The 24,804-nt window shown below is 45.8% G+C and overlaps 3 protein-coding genes across 14 annotated transcripts in view; 1 reads left to right on the forward strand and 2 right to left on the reverse strand.

Moving 5' to 3' along the window:
• The first annotated feature begins 470 nt into the window (after positions 1–470).
• pclaf (PCNA clamp associated factor) lies at positions 471–2,894 on the forward strand. The gene is made up of 4 exons (XM_062420499.1): positions 471–586; positions 1,613–1,696; positions 1,946–2,138; positions 2,789–2,894. Exons 1-4 carry the CDS (start codon positions 541–543, stop codon positions 2,823–2,825), a joined length of 360 nt encoding a protein of 119 aa, XP_062276483.1. The 5' UTR covers positions 471–540; the 3' UTR covers positions 2,826–2,894.
• Positions 2,895–4,346: 1,452 nt separating this feature from the next.
• Positions 4,347–8,904, reverse strand: gtse1 (G-2 and S-phase expressed 1). Its single transcript, XM_062420665.1, has 10 exons — positions 8,883–8,904; positions 8,617–8,674; positions 7,661–8,486; positions 7,371–7,493; positions 6,682–7,096; positions 6,520–6,589; positions 5,992–6,147; positions 5,564–5,903; positions 5,200–5,322; positions 4,347–4,454 (listed from the first exon to the last, which is right to left on the reverse strand). Exons 1-10 carry the CDS (start codon positions 8,902–8,904, stop codon positions 4,371–4,373), a joined length of 2,217 nt encoding a protein of 738 aa, XP_062276649.1. The 3' UTR covers positions 4,347–4,370.
• A 3,188-nt stretch (positions 8,905–12,092) lies between these two features.
• LOC133981636 (plasma membrane calcium-transporting ATPase 1-like) overlaps positions 12,093–24,804 on the reverse strand; it is a 28,986-nt gene continuing 16,274 nt past the window's right edge. For 6 of the 12 annotated variants that reach the window (XM_062420436.1, XM_062420434.1, XM_062420433.1 and 3 more), the window contains 12 exons: positions 24,250–24,492; positions 21,980–22,221; positions 21,668–21,905; positions 21,224–21,403; positions 20,319–20,406; positions 19,688–19,794; positions 15,436–15,627; positions 14,241–14,454; positions 13,446–13,657; positions 12,928–13,035; positions 12,562–12,750; positions 12,093–12,434 (listed from right to left, as the gene is read on the reverse strand). In XM_062420436.1, coding sequence (XP_062276420.1) covers positions 12,093–12,434; positions 12,562–12,750; positions 12,928–13,035; positions 13,446–13,657; positions 14,241–14,454; positions 15,436–15,627; positions 19,688–19,794; positions 20,319–20,406; positions 21,224–21,403; positions 21,668–21,905; positions 21,980–22,221; positions 24,250–24,492 — 2,355 coding nt within the window. Of the gene's footprint in view, positions 12,514–12,540; positions 12,751–12,927; positions 13,036–13,445; positions 13,658–14,240; positions 14,455–15,435; positions 15,628–19,687; positions 19,795–20,318; positions 20,407–21,223; positions 21,404–21,667; positions 21,906–21,979; positions 22,222–24,249; positions 24,493–24,804 lie in introns of all 12 variants that reach the window. The other 6 variants (XM_062420429.1, XM_062420427.1, XM_062420432.1 and 3 more) reach the window with 5 other exon arrangements.

The following is a 24,804-nucleotide window of genomic DNA, read 5'->3' on the forward strand; positions in this document are numbered from 1 at the left end:
ACTACTACTAATAGTACTACTACTAATAGTACTGCTACTAATAGTACTACTACTAATAGTACTGCTACTAATAGTACTACTACTACTACTACTACTACTACTAATAGTACTACTACTACTACTACTACTAATAGTACTACTACTAATAGTACTGCTACTACTACTACTAATAGTACTGCTACTACTACTACTAATAGTACTACTGCTACTACTTCTACTTATTCTACTACTACTGTTACTAATACTACTAATACTACTACTAGTAATTAGTAGTTTTATTAGTATTTTACTGCTACTAATAATAATAATCTGACTTTGAGCTGCAGTTGCATCTTTTGACCTAAGGGGGGCAGCATTGCGTCATCGCCGCGTCTACTGTCCCGGAACAGAAGACAACAGAAGAAGAAGAAGTGTTTCCCGCCCCATCCGCTGCTGCTTTTAAACGAAGGCGGGAAGCTGCAGCGCGTCATTCTTCCTCCAGTCTGAGCGGAGAGTTTACTGCTCTAAAACTGACTGTAACGCCACAGATAACCAGTAAACATGGTGAGGACTAAAGCCGATAGCGTCCCCGGGACATACAGAAAAGGTACAGTAACAAATTAAACACATTTATCGTGAATTTAACACCGAATATCGTGTTTGTGCTAATATAGGGCGGATTTATAATGGAGTCTGGCGGAGCAGCAGAACCAAAGAAAACCGCCACAGATACACAACATTCATCATTTATGTTATATATATATTAATATGACTGATACTCATTAATTAAATAACTTAAATATGAGCTTGTTTGTATATAAAGCAGCTGATGATGTGTTAAATCTTCACATCCCGCCAACACCGCGCTGTTAATGTTGGTCCTGCAGCTTTCTCTCTTTATAAAACTGCTTAAATTTGACTCTTTCCATCGTTAAAAAGTTGTTTCCAGTTGTTCGTATGATCCATTTAATGAGCTGACATTTAACTGGGTGTTGTTGGGAGGTGATCGTGTTGCTTTCTGCAAACTGGCGCCAGTTTTTAGCGCCGTAGTGAAGCTTTGTGTCGCACCAAACCTCCTTTAAAAATCACATAATTTAACTTGTCTGGCTTGTTATTAGATATACATGAGCAGCAGGGCGTAATTAATCATATAGTGTTAATCTACAAGGTGTTAAGGTAAATTCGGCTTATAATTGATTCACATGTAATGTCCAGAATGAATAAATATCGGACTAAAATGTGATTATTAAAGGGTCATTTCGTGATAGAGGCGCTTTAATGCATAAACTGGAGTATACTTTAGTAATTCTAGTTTATTATGTACACACAAACAATAAGGTGTAATTAATCATATTGTGTTAATCCAGAAGGTGTTTAAGCTAAATTCAGGGTTCATTCACGTTTAAAGTCCAGACTGAATAAAAAGGGGTTAATGATTAAAGGGCCATTTAGTGATAAAGGCGTAAACATAAACAGGAGTATACTTCAATAGTTTCAGCTTCTGAATGAAGTCACAGCTGATCTGATAGTGTTTCTGCAGCTTTGACTTCTTAAGGCTCTTTCTCTTCATGCACTTTGCTTTGGAAGCATTTTTATTACACCTCCGTTCATCATTCGTCTCTTTTTATTGCAGCTGTTGCAGCGACGGCACCCAGGAAGTCTCTGGGCTCCAGTGCAGCTAACTCCTCCGCCTCCTGCAGCCAGGCATCCACACCTGGTCAGACACACACACACCTACCAACACACACACACACACACACACACACACACACCTACACCTCTACACCACACACACACACACACACACACACACCTCTACACCTACACCTCTACACCTACCAACACACACACACACACACACACACACACTTACTAACACAGAGGAGATAATACACACACTGACATCACTGTGTGTATATAATGTGTGTCTCTGTGTGTGTATTTAATGTGTGTGTGTGATTCCCAGCTAAGGGTAAATATGCCGGCGGGAACCCCGTGTGCCCTCGTCCGACTCCCACCTGGCAGAAGGGAATCGGGGATTTCTTCGGCGGTCCGAGCAGGAAGCCGGAGAAAGAGAACCAGCGGCCTCAAGAGGAAGAGGAGGAGGAAGATGATGGAGAAGAAGCCGGAGGCAGCGGGATGACGCACACCAGCAGGAAGTATGAAGGCCGGCTGTAGTAGTAGTAACAGTAGTAGTACTTTAACTACAGTTAACAGTTCCTTCCTTCTTTCCTTCTGTCCTTCCTCCCTCCCTCCTTCTCTATTTCTATCCTCCCTTCCTCTTTTCCTTTCTCCCTCTCTCCGTTCTTTCTTCTTTCCTTCCTTCCTCTTTTCCTTTCTCCCACTCTCCCTCCTCCCCTACCTACCTTCCTTCCCTCCTTCTTTCCTTCCTTCCATCTGTCCTTCCTCCCTCCCTCCTTGCTTCCCTTTCTTCTTTCCTCCCCCTACCTTCCTCTTTTCCTTTCTCCCTCCCTCCTTCCTTCTTTCCTCCCTCTCTCCTACCTTCCTCCCTTCATTCTTTCCTCTGTCCTTCTTACCTTCCTTCCTCTTTTCCTTTCTCCCTCCCTCTTTCCTTTCCTCCATCTCTCCTACCTTCCTTCCTCTGTCCTTCTTTCCTTCCTTTCTCCCACTCTCCCTCCTTTCCTACCTTCCTTTCCTCTGTCCTTCCTTGCTTCCTCTTTTCCTTTCTCCCACTCTCCCTCCTTCCTACCTACCTTCCTTCCTTCCTCTGTCCTTCTTTCCTTCCTTCCTTCCTCCCTCCTAAGGACAGATATCTGATCAGGTTCCTGTTGTAATGTTTGTGTTTCAGGTCTCGGCCGCTGCCCGCTGACGACGAAGACGAATAAATGAATCTGAGACGTTTTAATGTACATCTGTATATAATTTCTACTGAATTCACTTTTTGTATAGTTCATTAAACCTTTTGTGTTTTTAAGCTTTGTCTCCTGCTTTACTTTCACTCACTGATCCTCTGTTCATTTAAACCGGTTCTTTACGTCTTTATGGACAAAATGTTTAAAGACTATAAACTTGTCTCTGGCAGCTGGAGACGAGAAAATGTGACGATTAAAGTCGACGTGTTAAATTTATTCTTTTAATGTCGATGCAGGAAAAAAAAAACTAATTTCCTCCCGAGGCCTAAAACTGCGTCATAGAAACCAGAACGATGCATTTAACTTAAATGTAGTGAAGTGTAATTTAACAGGTAGATTGTTGATGTGATGAAGGAAACCAGCGCTGACACGTCTCACTTTATATTTAAAGGTTTTATTACAGAGATCAGTGTCACGTCCAGCCTGAGTCTCCTGTTACAACACTGTGTTTAGATGTCTTCTAAACAGATGTTCAGTCTGGAAGCAGCCTCAACTTTAACCTTTAACCTCAGTAAACATCTGCTTTTGGAAGATAAAGACTTCTAGTTATTACAGGATACGGGTTATTCTGACAGTAGAAAAGCCAAAAATGTTCTTAGTGACACGAAGGGTTAAAAACCTGCTGACTGGATTCATCAGAAATATAAATATTAAAGCAGCGGCTTCATTTAAATGTTCAGCTGAGTCGATGTGAAACATTTTAAATTTAAATATGAAACTTGTTTTAATGTTTAAATTCTTCTGCACATTAATAAATATAATAAATCAGTTATTAAATGTTTTATGGTCCAGAACATTTTAACACTGGAGCCGAACGCTCAGCGGTCGCCATGGATACGGAGGAAGAGGAAAACAAAAGATATGAGATGGATAACAGCACCTCCTCCTAGAGCAGCAGCGACACCTCCTCCTAGAGTAGCAGCACCTCCTCCTAGAGTAGCAGCGACACCTCCTCCTGGAGGAGCAGCACCTCCTCCTAGAGCAGCAGCGACACCTCCTCCAGGAGGAGCAGCAGCACCTCCTCCTAGAGCAGCAGCGACACCTCCTCCAGGAGGAGCAGCAGCACCTCCTCCTAGAGGAGCAGCACCTCCTCCAGGAGGAGCAGGGTAAAGCTGCGTTCACACCAAAAGCGCCTGACGCGAAAAACCACTTAAATCGCGCCGCTTGATTATTGATTATTATTATTGATGATCTGAGTTTGTGGAAATAATCAGAACATTAAAACATTAAAACCTGTATTCAGAACAAATAATACATTTAAAATCCTAAAACTTCATCATTTCATCATCATCATCGTCCTTTCAGCTGAGTCCAGGTGATCAGGGTCCAGGTGGGGATCAGGGTCCAGGTGATCGGGGTCCAGGTGATCAGGGTCCAGGTGGGGATCAGGGTCCAGGTGGGGATCAGGGTCCAGGTGGGGATCAGGGTCCAGGTGGGGATCAGGGTCCAGGTGGGGATCAGGGTCCAGGTGATCAGGGTCCAGGTGTGGATCAGGGTCCAGGTGATCAGGGTCCAGGATCAGAAGGACAGGTTTATGAGGACCAGGTTCTCCTTCTTGTCGTCTGGACTCCATTTGATGAGAGGAGAGCTGAGATCGATCAGCTGTTCAAAACACAAACAAACGCTTCAGAACCAGAACCGGACCGATAGAGGAGGAGGAGCAGCAGGAACAGGAGGAACAGGAACAGGAGCAGCAGGAGGAACAGGAGGAGGAGCAGCAGGAGGAACAGGAGGAGGAGCAGCAGGAGGAACAGGAGGAGGAGCAGGGAGGAGGAACAGGAGGAGGAACAGGAGGAGGGTTAGAGGAGCACTGCCTCCACTGGGTTCATGTATGTAATATCTGCTGAGCCGATCCGATACTAAATGTGACGTCATCAGACTGCCGGCTGCTGATTGGTCAGAGAGTCGCTGGAAGAGTCATGAGCCGTCTCACAAGAACCAAACCCGACATTATAAATACCAACAACAGCGTTACAGAACTGTATAAGGTCCAGCATTCAGAGCAGATTCACACTGAGGTCATGTGACAGGGTTAGTGTTAGGGTCAGCAGGTGTGTGATGTCAGCAGGTGTGATGTCAGCAGGTGTGTGATGTCAGCAGGTGTGATGTCAGCAGGTGTGATGTCAGCAGGTGTGTGATGTCAGCAGGTGTGTGATGTCAGCAGGTGTGTGATGTCAGCAGGTGTGTGATGTCAGCAGGTGTGATGTCAGCAGGTGTGATGTCAGCAGGTGTGTGATGTCAGCAGGTGTGTGATGTCAGCAGGTGTGTGATGTCAGCAGGTGTGTGATGTCAGCAGGTGTGATGTCAGCAGGTGTGTGATGTCAGCAGGTGTGATGTCAGCAGGTACCTGTTTGGAGGTGCAGGTCTTGCTGCTGGCGGAGCGGAACGGCTCGGGGGTGTTGGTCAGGTCGATCAGCAGCTTCTCCTTCAGAGCAGCAGGAGCAGGAGGAGTGAGATCCAACAGGAGAACCTGAGGAGGAGAACCAGGAGAACGTGATGAAGATATGTGAGGAGGAAGAGCAGGAGGAGGAGAACGTGATGAAGATCTGTTTCATTAAACTTCAGACGCAGCTGAACATGTGACGTCAGCATCACTGATGTGGTGATGTCATACATCAGCTGTTGTATGCTGCCCGTGTGTGTGTGTGTCTCTGTGTGTGTGTGTGTGTGTGTGTCTCTCTCTCTGTGTGTGTGTGTTTGTGACCTCTGACCTCTTCACTCTTCTTCTCTTCAGTCGTCTCCAGTTCGATCAGGTTCTTGCTCGGCTCTGATTGGCTCTCTTGAGTCAACGATCCAGGATCGCTGCCCTCTGATTGGCTCTCTTGAGTCAGAGATCCAGAATCCCTGCTCTCTGATTGGTTCTCTTGAGTCAGCGATACAGGATCGCTGCTCTCTGATTGGCTCTCTTGAGTCAGCGATCCAGGATCCCTGCTCTCTGATTGGTCAGTCTGTGGAGTGGTGGGGGGCTGGGCAGCGGGGGCCTCCTCCTCCTCCAATGAGAAGGGCTGGATGTCGACAGGCTCCGCCTCCTGTGCGTCTGTGGGGACGGGGCTTCACACAGACAATAAAGAATCAGATATCTGTGTTGTCATGGAAACGAGCTACAGGTGTTGTCATGGTGTTGTCGTGAGCGTCTCACCTGCAGCTGGGCGGCAGGGGGCGGGGCTGGTTGGTGGGCGTGGCTACAGGGATGGAGGACATCCTGCGTCTCAGCGGAGTGGGGAGGGCTGAGGGCCGCCGCGCCCCCCCGCCTCCAGCAGAGGGCGTCACATGACCCGCTGGCCTCTGAGGAAGACTACAGGAGAGGAAGAGTGACAGCTGTTAGAGGAGATCACCATGGTAACCGAAGCAGAGGGGATCACCATGGTAACCGAACCAGAGGAGGATCACCATGGTAACTGAACCAGAGGAGGATCACCATGGTAACCAACACAGATGATTACCGTGGTAACCGAATCAGAGGAGATCACCATGGTAACCAGGGTTTCCAGCAGCAGCTGCTAAATTAAGCTGCACTGTTATTACAGTCATTACGGCAGCACAACCAAATCCTAGTGAGCTCCTTTACCGTATTTACTGCAGCAGCACAACTATACTAAACTTTCTTCAGGTTTGAGTCTCTGCTGGGATCAAAGGGTAAGTGTGATGTCAGTGTGATGTCACTGACCTGTCCACGCCGCTCAGTGACATCAGCCTCTTTGGCCTCATTGACTTCGAGACGTCTGGAGACGAAACAGCTGAAACACACAGAGAGACAGCTGATGATGTCACACGATAAAGAAACAGAATAAACAAAGGAAGCAGCTGTGACATCATCTGCGTCTCTTACCGTCTCCATGGCAACCCGCTCTGACTCTTCCGCTGGGTGTGGGGGGGATGAAGGTCTTCAGTCCGCTCTGTCTCCGGGCGGAGCCGCCGACGGAGCCGGTCCTGGGCGTGGCCTCGGCCCTCTGCAGCGGCGTGGAGCGGCCGGCCTCAGACGGTCTCCGGCTCTGCAGGGACAGAGAGCGGCGGCCGGCAGGCGGCTCAGCAGCGGAGACGGGGCGGTGCGGTCTGCTCTGATTGGCCGGTCTGCTGGCGGGGGCGGGGCAGCCACTCAGACGGCGGGTCACAGATGAGTTCAGTTTAGCTACAGCTGGAGACGCTGAGGAGGAGGAAGAAGAGGAGGAGGAGGTGTTCTTCCTCTCCATCACCCTCCTGCTCTGAGGAGGCGGAGCTCTCATCCCTGACTGGTTCATCACAGTCTGAAACACATTAGTCTGATTCATACGTCTGATAACAAAGATAAACTATTATATATTATTGTCATTGTAAGACAGATGCAGTTAACATATTGGTTCAAAATCAAGTTTCAAGTTTTTAGAAATCTCAGGCGCTGACCCGTATATACAACTTGTATCTTTTATCTGAACATGATTGTTAATATCTGACATGTTGTTTTGTTTTATGATGATGTAATCACAGAATCAGTTTTGTTAAACATTTGTGTGATGAGCCAATCAGAGGACAGCGTGTTACCTTAGTGGGCGGGGCCAGCAGGCGCTTTCCCAGCATGCTCGAGTTGAGCGAGGAGTCGCTGGCCGAGTCGGAGAGAAGATCGTCACATGACCCGGCTCGGCTGGAGGGACGAGAACTCGCCATCTGCAACAGGAAGTGACATCATAACACAAAGGTCTCCTTACCAGCTTTAATCACTACCGACTATTACTGCAGAGAAGAAGAAACAAACCACCACATGATGTCATCAACATGAGAACTGTGTGTGTGTGTGTGTGTGTATGTGTGTGTGTGTGTGTATAATTGTGTACTTTGCTGGGTGGCTGCAGTCTGCTTCTCTCTGTTCTGGTCTGACAGGAAGTTGAAGGGACGGCCGGTTTACTCGGCAGCACGAACCCCGACCTTCCTCTCAGCGCCATCCTGGGCTTAGTGTCAGAGGAGGAGGTGCTGGGTCTGGTGGAGGAGGAGGTGCTGGGTCTGGTAGAGGAGGAGGTGCTGGGTCTGGTAGAGATGGAGGAGGTGCTGGGTCTGGTAGAGGAGGAGGAGGTGTTGGGTCTGGTGGAGGAGGAGGTGCTGGGTCTGGTAGAGGAGGAGGTGCTGGGTCTGGTAGAGGAGGAGGAGGTGCTGGGTCTGGTAGAGGAGGAGGTGCTGGGTCTGGTAGAGTAGGAGGAGGTGCTGGGTCTGGTAGAGGAGGAGGAGGTGCTGGGTCTGGTAGAGGAGGAGGTGCGGGTGGAGGAGACTGTGTTTCCTCCCTGCAGGCGGCGCTGGATGGCGGGGGGCAGCAGCTTCAGAGGACTGTCCTGCACACAGAAGGTTTGGCGTTTGATGGGACTGAGCGGCGCCGTCGGCTGACCCAAGAAGCCCAGTTTGGCGTCGGCATCCTGGAGGAACGGTTCCGGTCCGGTCGCTGCGTGCTGGAGGAGCCGCTCCGCTCCGGTCGCTGCGTGCTGGAGGAGCCGCTCCGGTCCGGTCCGGTGGGGCTCGGCGTGCTGCAGCTGGTCGGCTACTCGCTGGGCTTCCTCACAGATGACATCCAGCTGGTCTCCGGTCAGCGGGCTCCAGCTCGCCCACTCAGGCCGAGAGACGCTGCTCTGCTGGGCCGCAAACACCTCATCCTCATCTTCATCACCTTTGGAGCTGCAGACACAGATCACACAGACATCATCATCATCATCTTCACCATCAGAGGCTGATACATTCACAGCTTTCAGTCATAACAGAGTACTGTGTGTGTCTCTGTGTGTGTGTGTGTGTGTGTGTGTGTTACCTTGCAGGTGACAGAGAAACATCAAAGTCAAACTTCTCTTCGGGCAGAAAGAACACACCTGTTCAGAAACACATGACGTATTAACACGTTGTAACAGCTGATCAAATGACGTATTAACACGTTATCAAAGCTGATCACATGACGTATTAACACGTTATAACAGCTGATCACGTGATGTATTAACACGTTATAACAGCTGATCACATGATGTATTAACACGTTATAACAGCTGATCACGTGACGTCAGGGTGAATCAGCTGACTTACTGCTGTTGGTTCTTGGATCCATCCCGTCCTTGTGATCCGGTTCAGACCTGCACTCATTCAGCTCTGACGTCAATCTATAAACACAAACATTTAAACATTTAATAATAAAAACATTTAATAATAAAGACATGATCGTTAACCTTCCGGCTGACGTCAGCGTTAGCCTGCTAGCCCGTTAGCTTAGCTTAGCTTCCACAAACTGCTCGGAGCTTCAGACTCAGAGTTTAAACACGAAGTTTGATTTATTTATACACAACATAAAGTTTCTGTTTTCATTAAAGTTTAAACTACAAACCTGCGCGTGTTTGTTGAAGCTGGCTGCTCGTGCTGCTCTGCGACAGGAAAACAAATTCAAATCTGCTGCGCTCAGGTCACGCGACCCACACACGAGCAGCGATTGGCTGGACGTGTGTGACGTAGGAAGAAGCTGAATTGTGGGGATTGTAGTTCGCAGAGTGAAAACCGAGTTTCCGGTTTTAAATCCCACGTTAAAGTTTGATCATAAGATATTTATTTATTACATTATTATTATAGTTATTATTATTTATAACACTATTATTATATTATTGTAGTATTGTTATATTCTGTGATATGTATTATTATCATTATTATTATTATTATTATTATGTTATTATGTGACTACACTAATACTTTCAATTGTGTGCAATATTCATATAATATACATATATATTTATTCAACTTTAATCTGTGCAATAAGAATATCTTGTAAATTATCTCTCAATACCAATATTACTCTTGTAAATCTTGTAAATAATGTAAATAATGTCACAACTATTTCACTACATATTTCTTACTATCATTGTTCTTATAGTTTTTTGTTTATTTTTTGTACTTATTATTTATTGTTCTTTATTCTTTTCTTATTGCTGCTCTTATATTCTATTACTGTCCCCTTGCTGCTGTGACAATGCACATTTTCCCATTGTGGGACTAATAAAGGAATATCTGATCTGATCCTAATTAGTGGCTTTCTGTGGCCACAACGACAGGTGATGCTGGGAGGGAGAGTGGGACTGATGTAATGTAAAGTTGATATACTACTCTGTACTGTCTGCAAAAAACTTTGATCATAAGGAAAATAAAAATAAACTGCATGGACATGAAGAAAAGCAGATAATGAGGTGGAGCTAGTTTACACTACTTTATATACAGTTAGCTAGTTTAGTCCAGTGGTTCCCAACCTAGGGGTGGGGCCCCTCCAAAGGGTCACCAGATAAATGTGTGGGGTGGTGAGATGATTAATGGGAGAGGAAAGAAGACAGACATAACAAACTAAAGTAAACCTGTAATACTGATGTTAACCACTAGAGGTCCACAGTAACACAGTGATCATCAGCTGTTTCCTCAGCTCTGCAGAAGAAGAAGTTGTCACCTGCCGGTAAATGAGCTGGTTCTTCACTGAGGACAAACCAACATGAAAATATAACAGCTTGTTCTTATTTAAACTTTATTCTCCATATTTCAGATTGTTTCCACTCATGCTGTATGTATAGTTATTGTGTGAAGTCACCTTTCACTGTTTAGTTGGACCCAGGCGGGGAGTTCTGGTCCTCTGAAATGAGGCCAACCAGGAAGTAACTTAAAGCTGCATTCTATCAAAAGGCCACCAGGGGGCGACCGCTTTGGTGTCAAAAGGACTTCCGTCTCTATACAAGTCAATGGAGAATTCACCAACTTCTCACTTGATTTCTAACCTCAGTAAACGTTTTCAAAATGTGTTTATGGTCTCAATCGCTAGTTTAAAGCCTTCTTCAATGCAGTATGATGTTCATTTGGGACATTTTGGCCTCCCTGATTTTATATGTGACGATAAAGCAGGGTATGCATTAGGGCGTGTTCAGTGATGGAGGACTGCATCACAGTGATGGAGGACTGTATCACAGTGTTTCTACACAGTCATTTAAAGTATCTGATCAGCTTCTATTGATCTTCATCAGTGTGAGTTAGTCATATCAAGTGATATCTGACACATTTACTGTCTTTTTAGCATCAGATTCCCTCTTAGTGTTTCCCTGTTGAGCTGTGCTGTAACCATAGTAACACAAAGACTTTGCTACTAAAAACACTGTAACGTTCAAACATAGAAGATGAAGATTTGACTCATTTGGACGCTGAGATCATTTTAAATCTTTGACTCGTGACGTTTCAGTGAGTTTTATCTGCAGAGACTAGTCGGCTCTCTGAAGGTAGAACATCACTGAGGAACCTGCAGGATTCAGCAGTGAAGATCAGAATCAGGTTTAGCTTCAGATCAACTTTTAAATCCATGTTTCCACAGAAGGAGGACTGTGGGTTTAGTCCTTCATCACTTCCATTGTAAACATGATGAAGGGATCTTCTAATGGTCAGTATGAACAGGAGGAATCATTACAGTAAACATGATGAAGGGATCTTCTAATGGTCAGTATGAACAGGAGGAATCATTACAGTAAACATGATGAAGGGATCTTCTAATGGTCAGTATGAACAGGAGGAATCATTACAGTAAACACACTGACTGTTGGTTTAAGACAGTTCATAAACTGTGAATCACTCTGATTACTGAGACTTTGGACTGTAAAGAACTTTCTATGATGAATTATGATCTAACACAGATTATAATATGATCACAAATATGATAAATAATCAGCAGTAAGAACAGTAGGAGGCGGAGCTTCAGGATGTAATGAAGGAGTAAAATGAGCTTCAGTTGTTTTAAACTTTTAATAATTTTTGGTTTTACATCTTTGAAACAACAACAAGCTAAAACAAGTTTTTTTTTTACAAAAATACTAGAATAAAATCGTTAATAAACGTTAGACATTTATATTAAACATTTCTGTCTATAAGAATAACCCCCCCCCCCCACCTCCCCCCCGCCCCCTCCCTCTACACCTGTCAATCACAGATCTTTTAATTAATCCTTCACACAAAACTAGCTCAGCTCGTCCCGCTCTGACTACGTCTGAACATCGATATTTACAGATCATCACCTCACAAACACTCTTCTCCTAAAGTTCATGTCTATCACAGGACAGTGTGTGTCGGAGCGAGACACCTGGACACACCTGGACACACACCTGGACACGTTAGAAACCAGCAGGTGAACTCCTGACGAGAACCAATCAGACGAGTCCGTTTTAGAAAATGTTTGTTTTTCATTGGTCGGCTCTCAGAAGGAGCAGCCCCCCCTCCTCCTGGGGGCGGGGCTTATAGCGAGGTCTCCAGGCTGTGCAGCGGGCTCCCGGGACACGGCGGCAGACCGGACCTGGAGCCGTCCTTCTGCAGCCGGTCCATGGCGTTGTTGTTCTGGTTGCCCGGCGACTGCAGAGGTGGCAGCGAGGTCAGCGGCGGCGGGATGAAGATGGAGTTTCGCTTGGTGGGAGCGTCGTCCTCGCCGTCCGCCTCGTCGATCAGCGGGATCTGAGGCTCCGAGTCCTCGATGCGGAACTCCGGCTGATTCATGAAGTTATGGATCGAACTGCGAGACTCCGGAGTCTCCAGACCTTCATACGGAGACACGCTGTCCCTGAAGGCGTTCACCACCCGGATCTGAGAGACAGACAGGTGAGAGACAGGTGAGACAGATAGGTGAGATAAACAGGTGAGAGACAAACAGGTGAGAGACAAACAGGTGAGAGAGACAGGTGAGTCAGACAGGTGAGAGACAGACAGGTACCTGTGTCTGGATGCGTCCGAGGCCTCGGCACCAGAGCACCTGTCCTCTCTTCATCTCCATCTCAGCGTGGTCGATCTCGTCCAGGTCCTTCATCTCCTCCAGCTCCTCCTCAGGAATCTCCTCCTGCTGCGTTCCGTGACCGGCCGACTTCAGGAACTTCAGCCAGCTGGTGGGAACGCTGGACACCAGCTAAAAACACGTTAGAAACACGTTAAAACACGTTAGAAACACGATGAAGGACCTGGACGAGATCGACACGTTAAAAACATGTTAAACACGAGTTAAAAACACGTAAAAAACACGTAAAAAACACATTAGAAACACGTAAAAAACATGTTAAATACACATTAAGGACACCGGTCTCACCTGTCCCCACAGCAGGCTGCCGATTCCCAGGAAGACGCACCACAGCCAATGTTCCGGTGTCAGACTGACACAGCTGAACGGTTTCCCTCCAAACTGTACAATGAAGAACTGCAGGAGGAGGAGGAGGAGGACAGGAAGAGGAGGAGGAGGACAGGAGGAGGAGGAGGAGGAGGAGGACAGAAACATGTGTTATCACTTTGGACCTGAGCAGGTGCGCTTTGACTTTGTCTAACTTGGCTCCTCCCTACTCCTCCCTCCTGCCCACTTCCCCCCGCTCCTTTACACTCCTTCCCACTCCTCCCCACTCCTTCCCACTCCTCCCTGCTCCTCTCCACTCCCCTCAACTCCCCCCGCTCCTCCCCACTCCCCTGCTCCTCCCCACTCGTCCCCGCTCCTTCCCACTCCTCCCCACTCCTTCCCGCTCCTTCCCATTCCTCTCTACTCCTCTCCACTCCCTTCAACTCCCCCCGATCCTTTCCACCCCCCAGCTCCTCCCCACTCCTTCCTACTCCTCCTACCTGTATGAAGAAGGTTCCCATGACGATGGAGCAGAAGATGGGGTTGTTGAAGACGCCCTCGAACACGTTTCTCTCTCCGTGGATTTTTCTGGCGTTGAGCTCGTTGAAAAGCTGCATGAGGACGAAGGTGTTGAAGACGATGGTGTAGTGCTCCGAGGGAGGCGCATGAAGGGGGGCGTTCCTCCCGCTGTCTATGTCGAAAATCCTCTCACCTGAGGGGGTGGGGGGGGGGGGGGGGGGGGGGGGGGGGGCAGCAGTAGAAGGAGGAGCAGGGGAGACACATCAGCCCAAAATCCCTCATTTATAATGATGATGTCATTAGTGTCATATACTGTAGGAGAACAGGAGGAGGAGGAAAGGAGGAGGACAGGAGGAGGAGGACAGGAGGAGGACAGGAGGAGGAGGAGGAGAGGGGGAGGACAGGAGGAGGACATGGTGCGTTCACTGACCAGCGAACAGCAGAGTGAAGATAACAGTGAGCTGGAGGAGGACGACAGCAGGAGGAGGACAGGAGGAGGACAGGAGGAGGAGGAGGAGGCCAGGAGGAGGCCATGGTGCGTTCACTGACCAGCAAACAGTAGAGTGAAGATAACAGTGAGCTGGAGGAGGACAGGAGGACAGGAGGAGGAGGACAGAAGGAGGCCATGGTGCGTTCACTGACCAGCGAACAGCAGAGTGAAGATGACAGTGAGCTGGAGGAGGAGGACAGCAGGAGGAGGACAGGAGGAGGACAGGAGGAGGAGGAGGCCATGAGGAGGACAGGAAGATAATGGAGGACATGGTGCGTTCACTGACCAGCGAACAGCAGGGTGAAGATGACGGTCAGCTGGTAGACTCCGTGCCCCAGGATGTTCTTCATCATGGTTCTGGAGATGAGCGGTTTGTTTCTTCCGTACGGATTCCTGAGCAGCAGAGCTTCAGTCGGAGGCTCGGTGGCCAGAGCCAGAGACGCAAAGGTGTCCATGATCAGGTTCACCCACAACATCTGCACCGCCTTCAGGGGGGAGTCCTGCACACACACATTATATACACACACACATTATATACACACATTATACACACACATTATATACACACACACACACACATTATATACACACATTATACACACACATTATATACACACATTATACACACACATTATATACACACACACACACACACACACATTATATATACACACACACACACACACACACACTCACACACACACATTATATACACACACTCATTATATACACACACAGAGACACACATATGCACACATTATACACACACAGAGACACATTACACACACACACACACACATTATACATATACACACACACATTATACACACACACACACACACACACACACACATTATACATATACACACACACACATTATATACACACACACACATTATACACACACACACAGACACATATTTACACACACACTCCCGCTCCTTCCCACTCCTCCCACTCCTCCCCGCTCCTTCCCACTCCTCCCCGCTCCTCCCCACTCCTTCCCACTCTTCCCCACTCTTTCCCACTCCTTCCTACTCCTCCCCGCTCCTTCCCGCTCCTTCCCACTTCTTCCTACTCCTCCCCACTCCCCCGTCCGATCTGCTCCTTACTACTCCTCTCTTCTCCTCCCCCTCCTCCCTGCTCCTCCCCCACTCCTTCCCTCCCTCCCTTCCTTCCTTGACTCGAGGACAACAGGAGGGTTAATTAATGTATGTGTAAAGAAATTAAAGCTGATTATCATTTAAATTAATACTAGTTTGTGCAGTTAAGAAGATTTAAAGTTATTTTTGACACATGATCTATTTTTCTCTTGTGAATGTCCATGCAGTGAATATTGGGTTATCGGTTGGTCATACCTAGACCTTAGACCTGTAGCCTACTCTGCTCTAAACCTGGACCTCCTGCTGCTCTCTCCAGGATCAGACCATTGCTCTGTTCTTATTATTTTGTCCAACCCTGGGTGTCGGGGTGCAGCTGACCTGGGTGATGCAGGCTCCGGTGAACGCCACGATGACGGCCACCACGTTGACGGTGAGCTGGAACTGCAGGAACTTGGAGATGCTGTCGTAGACGTTCCTGCCCCACATCACGGCCTTCACGATGCTGCTGAAGTTATCGTCCGTCAGGATGATGTCAGACGCTTCCTTCGCCACGTCCGTCCCCGCGATGCCCTGCAGACCCAGCAGCACGTTAAAGCACGATGTTCACAGCAGCACGTTAAAGCACGATGTTCACAGCAGCACATTAAAGCATGATGTTAGCTCACAGAAACCTTTATAGTAGTGATTCAGTAGTAGTACTTCAGTAATATTACTTCAGTAGTAGTAGTTCAGTAGTAGTGCTTTAGTAGTAGTAGGGGAGAACGGGGTTGGTTGTCACATAGATCACAGATCTTGGGCCCTAGATGACGCTGTTAAAAAGTTTTGGTACTGAATGTTTCAGAATTTAGGTGACATGTTACTTCAGAGGTCATTTCTGGAGTAAACTGCTTTACATTGAGGTGAGAGGAGGTTTAGTGTTTTTCATGTTAAAATGTAAATATCCAACTCTTCAGTGTTTCTCTTCTTGGCTTTTACACAATGAGTTTATAATAAAACATCATTACCATTAAAAAGTATGAAGAGAGAGTGATAGTTAGGGAGGTTTTTTTCTTAGCTACTCCAAAACAGATGGCTGGTAGCAAAAAATCCCAGTTGGGGAAGTTTGTCACATTCTCTTCGGGGTTGGTTGTCACATGTTGGTATTTACACATATATGGTTTCATATATATAGTTCTTTCTTTCTTTTAAGAGAGCAAAATGAGCAGGAACTTTGTCAGGAAGACAAACAAAGAGCCAGACTCCTCCAGATGTGAAGCTCAGAGCAGTCAGAGAGATAAAATGAATAATATTGTTATATAAGGACAAAAAAGGCACTTAGCGGTATGATTTTTCCTGTTTATGTTCTCTTGGTGCTGAGATGTGTTAGGTTGTTGTTTCTATTAAAATAAACATTTTAAATATTTTTTTAAGACTGTCTACATTTTTTATTTTCCCCATTAAAATAACACAGAGACAATCAACCTCTATAGTGTCTTACTATCAACCTCCATGATGTCTTACTGCCAACCTCCATGGTGTCTTACTACCAACCTCCATGATGTCTTACTACCAACCTCCATAGTGTTGTACTACCAACCTCCATGGTGTCTTACTACCAACCTCCATGATGTCTTACTGTCAACCTCCATAGTGTCTTACTACCAACCTCCATAGTGTCGTACTACCAACCTCCATGGTGTCTTACTACCAACCTCCATGGTGTCTTACTACCAACCTCCATAGTGTCGTACTACCAACCTCCATGGTGTCTTACTACCAACCTCCATGGTGTCTTACTACCAACCTCCATGGTGTCTTACTACCAACCTCCATAGTGTCGTACTACCAACCTCCATGGTGTCTTACTACCACCTCCATAGTGTCTTACTACCAACCTCCATGGTGTCTTACTACCAACCTCCATAGTGTCTTACTACCAACCTCCATGGTGTCTTACTACCAACCTCCATAGTGTCGTATTACCAACCTCCATAGTGTCGTACTACCAACCTCCATGGTGTCTTACTACCAACCTCCATGGTGTCTTACTACCAACCTCCATAGTGTCGTACTACCAACCTCCATAGTGTCGTACTACCAACCTCCATGGTGTCTTACTACCAACCTCCATAGTGTCGTTCTACTAACCTCTCAGTAGGGTTGGTAGTTATATAAGGACAAAAAAGGCACTTAGCGGTATGATTTTTCCTGTTTATGTTCTCTTGGTGCTGAGATGTGTTAGGTTGTTGTTTCTATTAAAATAAACATTTTAAATATTTTTTTAAGACTGTCTACATTTTTTATTTTCCCCATTAAAATAACACAGAGACAATCAACCTCTATAGTGTCTTACTATCAACCTCCATGATGTCTTACTGCCAACCTCCATGGTGTCTTACTACCAACCTCCATGATGTCTTACTACCAACCTCCATAGTGTTGTACTACCAACCTCCATGGTGTCTTACTACCAACCTCCATGATGTCTTACTGTCAACCTCCATAGTGTCTTACTACCAACCTCCATAGTGTCGTACTACCAACCTCCATGGTGTCTTACTACCAACCTCCATGGTGTCTTACTACCAACCTCCATAGTGTCGTACTACCAACCTCCATGGTGTCTTACTACCAACCTCCATGGTGTCTTACTACCAACCTCCATGGTGTCTTACTACCAACCTCCATAGTGTCGTACTACCAACCTCCATGGTGTCTTACTACCACCTCCATAGTGTCTTACTACCAACCTCCATGGTGTCTTACTACCAACCTCCATAGTGTCTTACTACCAACCTCCATGGTGTCTTACTACCAACCTCCATAGTGTCGTATTACCAACCTCCATAGTGTCGTACTACCAACCTCCATGGTGTCTTACTACCAACCTCCATGGTGTCTTACTACCAACCTCCATAGTGTCGTACTACCAACCTCCATAGTGTCGTACTACCAACCTCCATGGTGTCTTACTACCAACCTCCATAGTGTCGTTCTACTAACCTCTCAGTAGGGTTGGTAGTTATATAAGGACAAAAAAGGCACTTAGCGGTATGATTTTTCCTGTTTATGTTCTCTTGGTGCTGAGATGTGTTAGGTTGTTGTTTCTATTAAAATAAACATTTTAAATATTTTTTTAAGACTGTCTACATTTTTTATTTTCCCCATTAAAATAACACAGAGACAATCAACCTCTATAGTGTCTTACTATCAACCTCCATGATGTCTTACTGCCAACCTCCATGGTGTCTTACTACCAACCTCCATGATGTCTTACTACCAACCTCCATAGTGTTGTACTACCAACCTCCATGGTGTCTTACTACCAACCTCCATGATGTCTTACTGTCAACCTCCATAGTGTCTTACTACCAACCTCCATAGTGTCGTACTACCAACCTCCATGGTGTCTTACTACCAACCTCCATGGTGTCTTACTACCAACCTCCATAGTGTTGTACTACCAACCTCCATGGTGTCTTACTACCAACCTCCATGGTGTCTTACTACCAACCTCCATAGTGTCGTACTACCAACCTCCATGGTGTCTTACTACCACCTCCATAGTGTCTTACTACCAACCTCCATGGTGTCTTACTACCAACCTCCATAGTGTCTTACTACCAACCTCCATGGTGTCTTACTACCAACCTCCATAGTGTCGTACTACCAACCTCCATAGTGTCGTACTACCAACCTCCATGGTGTCTTACTACCAACCTCCATGGTGTCTTACTACCAACCTCCATAGTGTCGTACTACCAACCTCCATGGTGTCTTACTACCAACCTCCATAGTGTCGTTCTACTAACCTCTCAGTAGGGTTGGTAGTTACAAGTGCACAAGACATATTAGACGGTTCATATCTTTTGAACAGAATCAGCTGAAGGAGAGTCAGACCTCTCTCTTTCTACCTGACACTTTAGGCTTTCATTACAAATTAAAAGGGAATTTATTCAGTTTATGGTTTATGAGGAATTCAAGGAAAGTAAAAAGTGTGACTACCAACCCTGTTCTCCCCTACTTCAGTAGTTGTACTTCAGTAGTTGTATTCAGTAGTAGTGCTTCAGTAGTAGTGCTTCAGTAGTAGTAGTACTTCAGTAGTAGTGCTTCAGTAGTTGTACTTCAGTAGTAGTACTTTAGTAGTAGTTCTTCAGTAGTAGTACTTCAGTAGTTGTACTTCAGTAGTAGTACTTCAGTAGTAGTGCTTTAGTAGTAGTACTTCAGTAGTAGTACTTCAGTAGTAGTGCTTCAGTAGTAGTACTTCAGTAGTAGTACTTCAGTAGTAGTACTTCAGTAGTAGTACTTCAGTAGTAGTACTCACACTGTGCTGCTAGAATCAGCTGGGGAACATTTTAAGGTTCTTTATAAGTCATAAGATGTATTAACATGTCTGCTGATATTACTTCTTACTGAGTAGATGTAATAACAGCATCAGCTCTTCTTACTGAGTAGATGTAATAACAGCATCAGCTCTTCTTACTGAGTAGATGTAATAACAGCATCAGATCAACCATCAGCTCTTCTTACTGAGTAGATGTAATAACAGCATCAGATCAACCATCAGCTCACAGCGTTATTTCTATCTGAAGGAAACAAACCAGCTGGACTGAGTAAACTAGACAGATATAGACAGAGCGATGGCCGTTACCATGGCGAAGCCCACATCCGCCTTCTTGAGGGCGGGTCCATCATTTGTCCCGTCTCCGGTTACCGCCACGACCTGTCTCTTCTCCAGCACCGTGCTGTCGATGATACCTGAGAGACACGCACAGCGTAGACGTTTTAGTTTTGTTCACATTTTCTTTCTTTCATTTTTTTTCTTTTCTTTTCTTTTTAATGTTTAACCCTCCCGTTGTCCTCGAGTCAAGGAAGGAAGGGAGGACCGAGGAAGGAAACGAGGAAGGAGGAAGGAAAGCAGGGAGGATGGAACGAAGGGAGGAAGAAGGAATGAAAGGAGGGAGGGAAGAAGGAAGGATGGAGGAAGGAAGGAAAGGAGGGAGGAAGGAAGGAGGGAAGGAAGGAAAGAAGGAAAGGAGGGAGAAAGGGAGGGAGGAGAGGAGAAGAAAGAAGGAAAGGAAGGAAGGACGGAGAAAAGAAGGAGGGAAGGAAGGTAGGAGGGAGGAAAGAAGGAATGGAGGTAGGAAAGAAGGAGGGAATGAAAGAAGAAGGAAGGACAGACGGAAGGAAGGAAGGGACGAAAGAAGGAACAGTCAAAACAGACTGGGTCAATTTGACCCGGGAGGACGACACAAAGGCTAATGTGTTGAAGTGAGTCTCACCTTTAACCAGAGTGTGTTTGTCCGTTGGAGACGATCTAGCGAGGACTCTCAGCTTCGGCCAAATCTTATCGATACGCTCCTGTTCAATCTGCAGAAGAAGAGAAAATGTATAAATATCAAGTTTAGCTGCAAAAATCTTCATTTGGACCAGTTTCTCAGCCTGAAGTGTTGCGAGTGTCCATGTAAGTAGGCCAGGAGAGGAAACAAGAGACTCAGATATAACAGCAGCGTGTTTTATTGAAAAACTGGAATTACTTTTCTGCCATTTTCATACTTTGTAAAGTTATCCAGTGGACAGGATTGGTCTTTCAAATGTAGAGCTGAGTCACATTAGACCCTGAACAGTACCAAAGGGTTAATGTCCAAGTGATGACTTTAAAGTCGGCATGCAAAGTTTATCCTTCGTGTCGTCCTCCCAGGTCAAATTGACTCCGTCTGTTTTCAATGTTCCTTCTTTCCTTCCTTTTTTTCCTTCCTCCCTCCCCTTCTTCTCTTTCTTTCCTCCCCCTTCCTCTTTTCCTTTCTCACTCCCTCCTACCTTCCTTCCTTCTTTCCTTCCTTCCTTCCTTCCTTTTCTTCCTCCTTCCCTTCCTTCCTTCCTTCTCCCTCCTTTCCTTCCTTCTGCCTCCCTCCCTCCCTTTCTTCCTTCCTCCCTTCCTTCCTTCCTTCCTTCCTTCCTTCTTCCTCCTTTCCTTCCTCCTTTTGATCCTCACAAGACGAATAAAAACATGTCTGTCCGCTTTTCATGTAACTTCAAATCAAACAGTCTGAGAAGGAAAATCAACCTCTTGTTCCCTGGTTACAGTAGTGGAGGCTAAATGTAAAGTTGACCTGATGGTGGCGCTGGAGGAAAGTAAATCAGTGAATATGTTGGACTGACAGAGGACAGAGTCTGGTTTCCTGACCTCTCCCTGATCGTTGTGGATCCGTCGGTTAAACTCTTTCCCCTCCAGACACAGGAAGTCGTCTCCAGGCTGCAGGATGCCACATTTGGAGGCGATGGCACGGGCAGTGTTGATGTTGTCTCCGGTCACCATGCGGACGGTGATCCCGGCCCGCTGGCACTTTCTGATGGCTTCTGGTACCTGAGAAGAAGAAACAGCTGCAGAGTGAAACATGGCGGAGTAAAGACGGCAGCAAGAGGTTTTAATGCAGCTGTGAGACATCTGGAGGACGAGCAGACGTTAATGACTTTATCATCTCACACCTGTAGGAACATTTTAGTTAAAGATAAGAAGGAGCGCAGTGTTTGAGGAGCTCCTCCTCATTGGAGCAGGTTGAGGAGAAGGACCTGCAGCTGCGTCGTACTGTGATTGGCTGGTTGCCTCCACGTGTCGGGGCTGACGTACCTCGGGTCTCACAGGGTCCTCGATGCCGACCACAGCGATGCAGATGAGGCCATTCAGGATTTGGCCCTCGTCGTCCCAGTCCGGCTCTCCATCAGCGGAGGGGAAGTCTCTGTAAGCAAGGCAGATGGTCCTCAGGCCCTCGGACGCCATCGGCTCGATCACCTTCGTCACCAGATCGTCTCTGTCCCGAGATTTGAAGGCTTTGACCTCGCCGCTGGCCGTCAGGATCTTACAGCACCTGCAACCACAGGACAGGGTCAGGTGACCATCATGTGACTGAGCTCAGAGCAGTGAAAGCAGCAGTAAACCTACTTCCTGAGCAGGATCTCAGAGGCGCCTTTGCTGAACATTCGGTAGCTGCCGTCGTAGTTCTTCAGCACGGTGCTCATGGACTTCCTCACAGAGTTGAAGGTGTACACCTTGAACAGTTTCTCCTCGGGGATCTCGTTGCGGATGGATTGGTAGTCTCGGTGCAGGTCGAGGGTGAATCCCAGTAAGGCACATTCAGTCTTGTTTCCTATCTGGCGGGGAAGTCCGCCCTCCTTCTCCGGAGGCTGAAGGAAGCAGAAGATGCAGAAAATAAACTCACAGCAGCCGTGACACAAAACTCCCAACAAACACTGAACAAGAGACAGTTTAATACAGACGCATGTTTCATACACACTGAAGCTGTGTTAGTCACTGCAATCATTCTTTCCTGCCTCATGCCATCACACTGCATAATAACAGCTAAAAAAAACTCATACAACTGGTCATAACTTACAGTCACTGCGCACTTTATTTTCTACACACATCGCACATTTACTTTGCACTAAAATCAACACTGCCAATCTGTTGTATATACTTTTGTACATTACATTTTATTTCATTAACTATTGCTATTTTGCTATTTCACTATGTATAGCTTATTCTTTATATTTTGCTATTTTAGTATGTATAGTTTGTTTTCCTTATATTGTTATTCTTTATATCCTTACCGTCACTATGTGTCTGCGTAATGCTGCAGCTACACTGTAATTTCCCAGCTTGGGATCAATAAAGTATATCTATCTATCTATCTATCTATCTATCTATCTATCTATCTATCTATCTATCTATCTATCTATCTATCTATCTATCTATCTATCTATCTATCTATCTATCTATCTATTTATTCTTACTGTGTACCGGCTGAGATTCAGTACATGAAACAAAGTTCATGTCCTCATATTAACTTTAGAAAAACCTATTGTAAAGTTAATCTGAAGCTTCATAAGTCTGATAAATAAATGTAATGTAATAATATTCCAGTCTGAATCCTGCTGAGAACTGATCTGAAACTATTCTGATAATTATTTAAGTTTTATCAGATAACAATATTTTGTATTATTACTATTTTCTGGTTCCAGCTTGTCAGACACGTTCTGCCTCATGACAGTAGACTGAAGATGTTTTTGGGTTTTCAGCTGCTGCTCAGATCAGAATCCTGATGTTAATGCTCACATTGTTTAATCTCCTGAGCAGATAAAACGCTGAACATGAAGCAGTAATCATGTCATGAGCTCATTAGACCATCTATAGTAGAATCATCAGTTAATCAACAGAATAACTGCAGATGGATCGATCCTGAAAGTAGAAGTTAGTCACAGAGCTGACTGATGTGGATCCAGGATGCAGAGACCAGAGTCCTGAGCTGAGTCCAACTAGTGTTGCTTTTGTCAACGAAGGTATATGACTAAATATCGTCGTCAACGAACCTTTATCACGTGACGAAAACGAGACGAGACACAACGTAAATGCTGGTCATGTGACGATAACTATAATTAAATATATAATGCAATATTGTTGACGAATAAAAACGAGACTAAATGTGGTTTACAAAATAAAAACTGTTTCTTCATTTTCGTTGACTAAAACGAGACGAGACGAAATGTTATAACGTTATTTCGTCTCGTTTAGTCGCGTTGTTTCTATTATTTCTGTTTCCTGTGTCTCACTTCGACGTCACTTCCTCAATCCCCACTCGCGGCATTATTTAGAAGATGCAGCTGCGGTAGGTTAGCGTTAACAAAGGTTAGCGTTAACGAAGGTTAGCGTTAACAAAGGTTAGCGTTAACAAAGGTTAGCGTTAACAAAGGTTAGCGTTAACAAAGGTTAGCGTTAACGACTGACAACTGACACAGAGAACGGGACCGATGGCCGGCCAGCCGTGGTTATTCTTGAGTCTATAAGGTAACAATAATATAATAATAAGACCACCTTGTTTGAATTGTGTAATGGGTTTGGCTAAAATTAAATGTTGGTACTTACACTTGACTTACCACTATATCGACTGGGTTAAATAGAATTGCATTACTAAAACTAGACTAAAATAGTCACAGATCATTTTGACTAAAATGAGACTAAATCAGACTTTTAGTCGACTGAAACTTGACTAGACTAAAAAGAGTATGAACGTGACTAAAACTAATAAAAACTAAAATGACAGCTTGACACAAAGACTAGACTAAGACTAAAATTAAAACAGGCCGCCAAAAACAACATTAAATCCAACCTGCTTAACTCAGGCGGCTCCTGAATGGACGGCTATTTCTACAGCTCACCATAATCTTGGTGGTGTAGGCGCAGTTGACTCCGATGCCCAAGACGAGCATTTCCAGGATCTTGGAGTGGATCAGGTCCGACTGCGGCACCTTCTTGTAGTAGTGTCCTGCCATGTAGGTCTGCACCACCGTCATGCGGTTCATGGTGAGCGTTCCCGTCTTGTCGGAGCAGATGGCCGTGGCGTTCCCCATCGTCTCGCAGGCGTCCAGGTGGCGGACCAGGTTGTTGTCCTTCATCATTTTCTGACAGGGGAGCAGAGCAACGTTAGAGTCTGATGTCCGCCATATTTAACCTAACCACAGTCTGAAGGGGTCAAATGGGACAGAAGTTCATCTTTAGGAGCTCACTGAGGACAATAAAACAACACTGTAAAGACCTGGTGCGTGGTACAGATTATAATAATATGACATGAGAGTCAACATTATATCAGACAGATATAATGTGCTTCTGTCCTCTCCTTCCTCTCTCTCCTCTCCTCTTTCCTCTCTCCTCTCTCTCTCCTTCCTCTCTCTCCTCTCCTCCTTCCTCTCTCTCCTCTCCTTCCTCTCTCTCCT

This window comes from Scomber scombrus, chromosome 6 (genome assembly GCF_963691925.1).
Source record: "Scomber scombrus chromosome 6, fScoSco1.1, whole genome shotgun sequence".
In the NCBI taxonomy this organism is placed as follows: domain Eukaryota; kingdom Metazoa; phylum Chordata; class Actinopteri; order Scombriformes; family Scombridae; genus Scomber; species Scomber scombrus.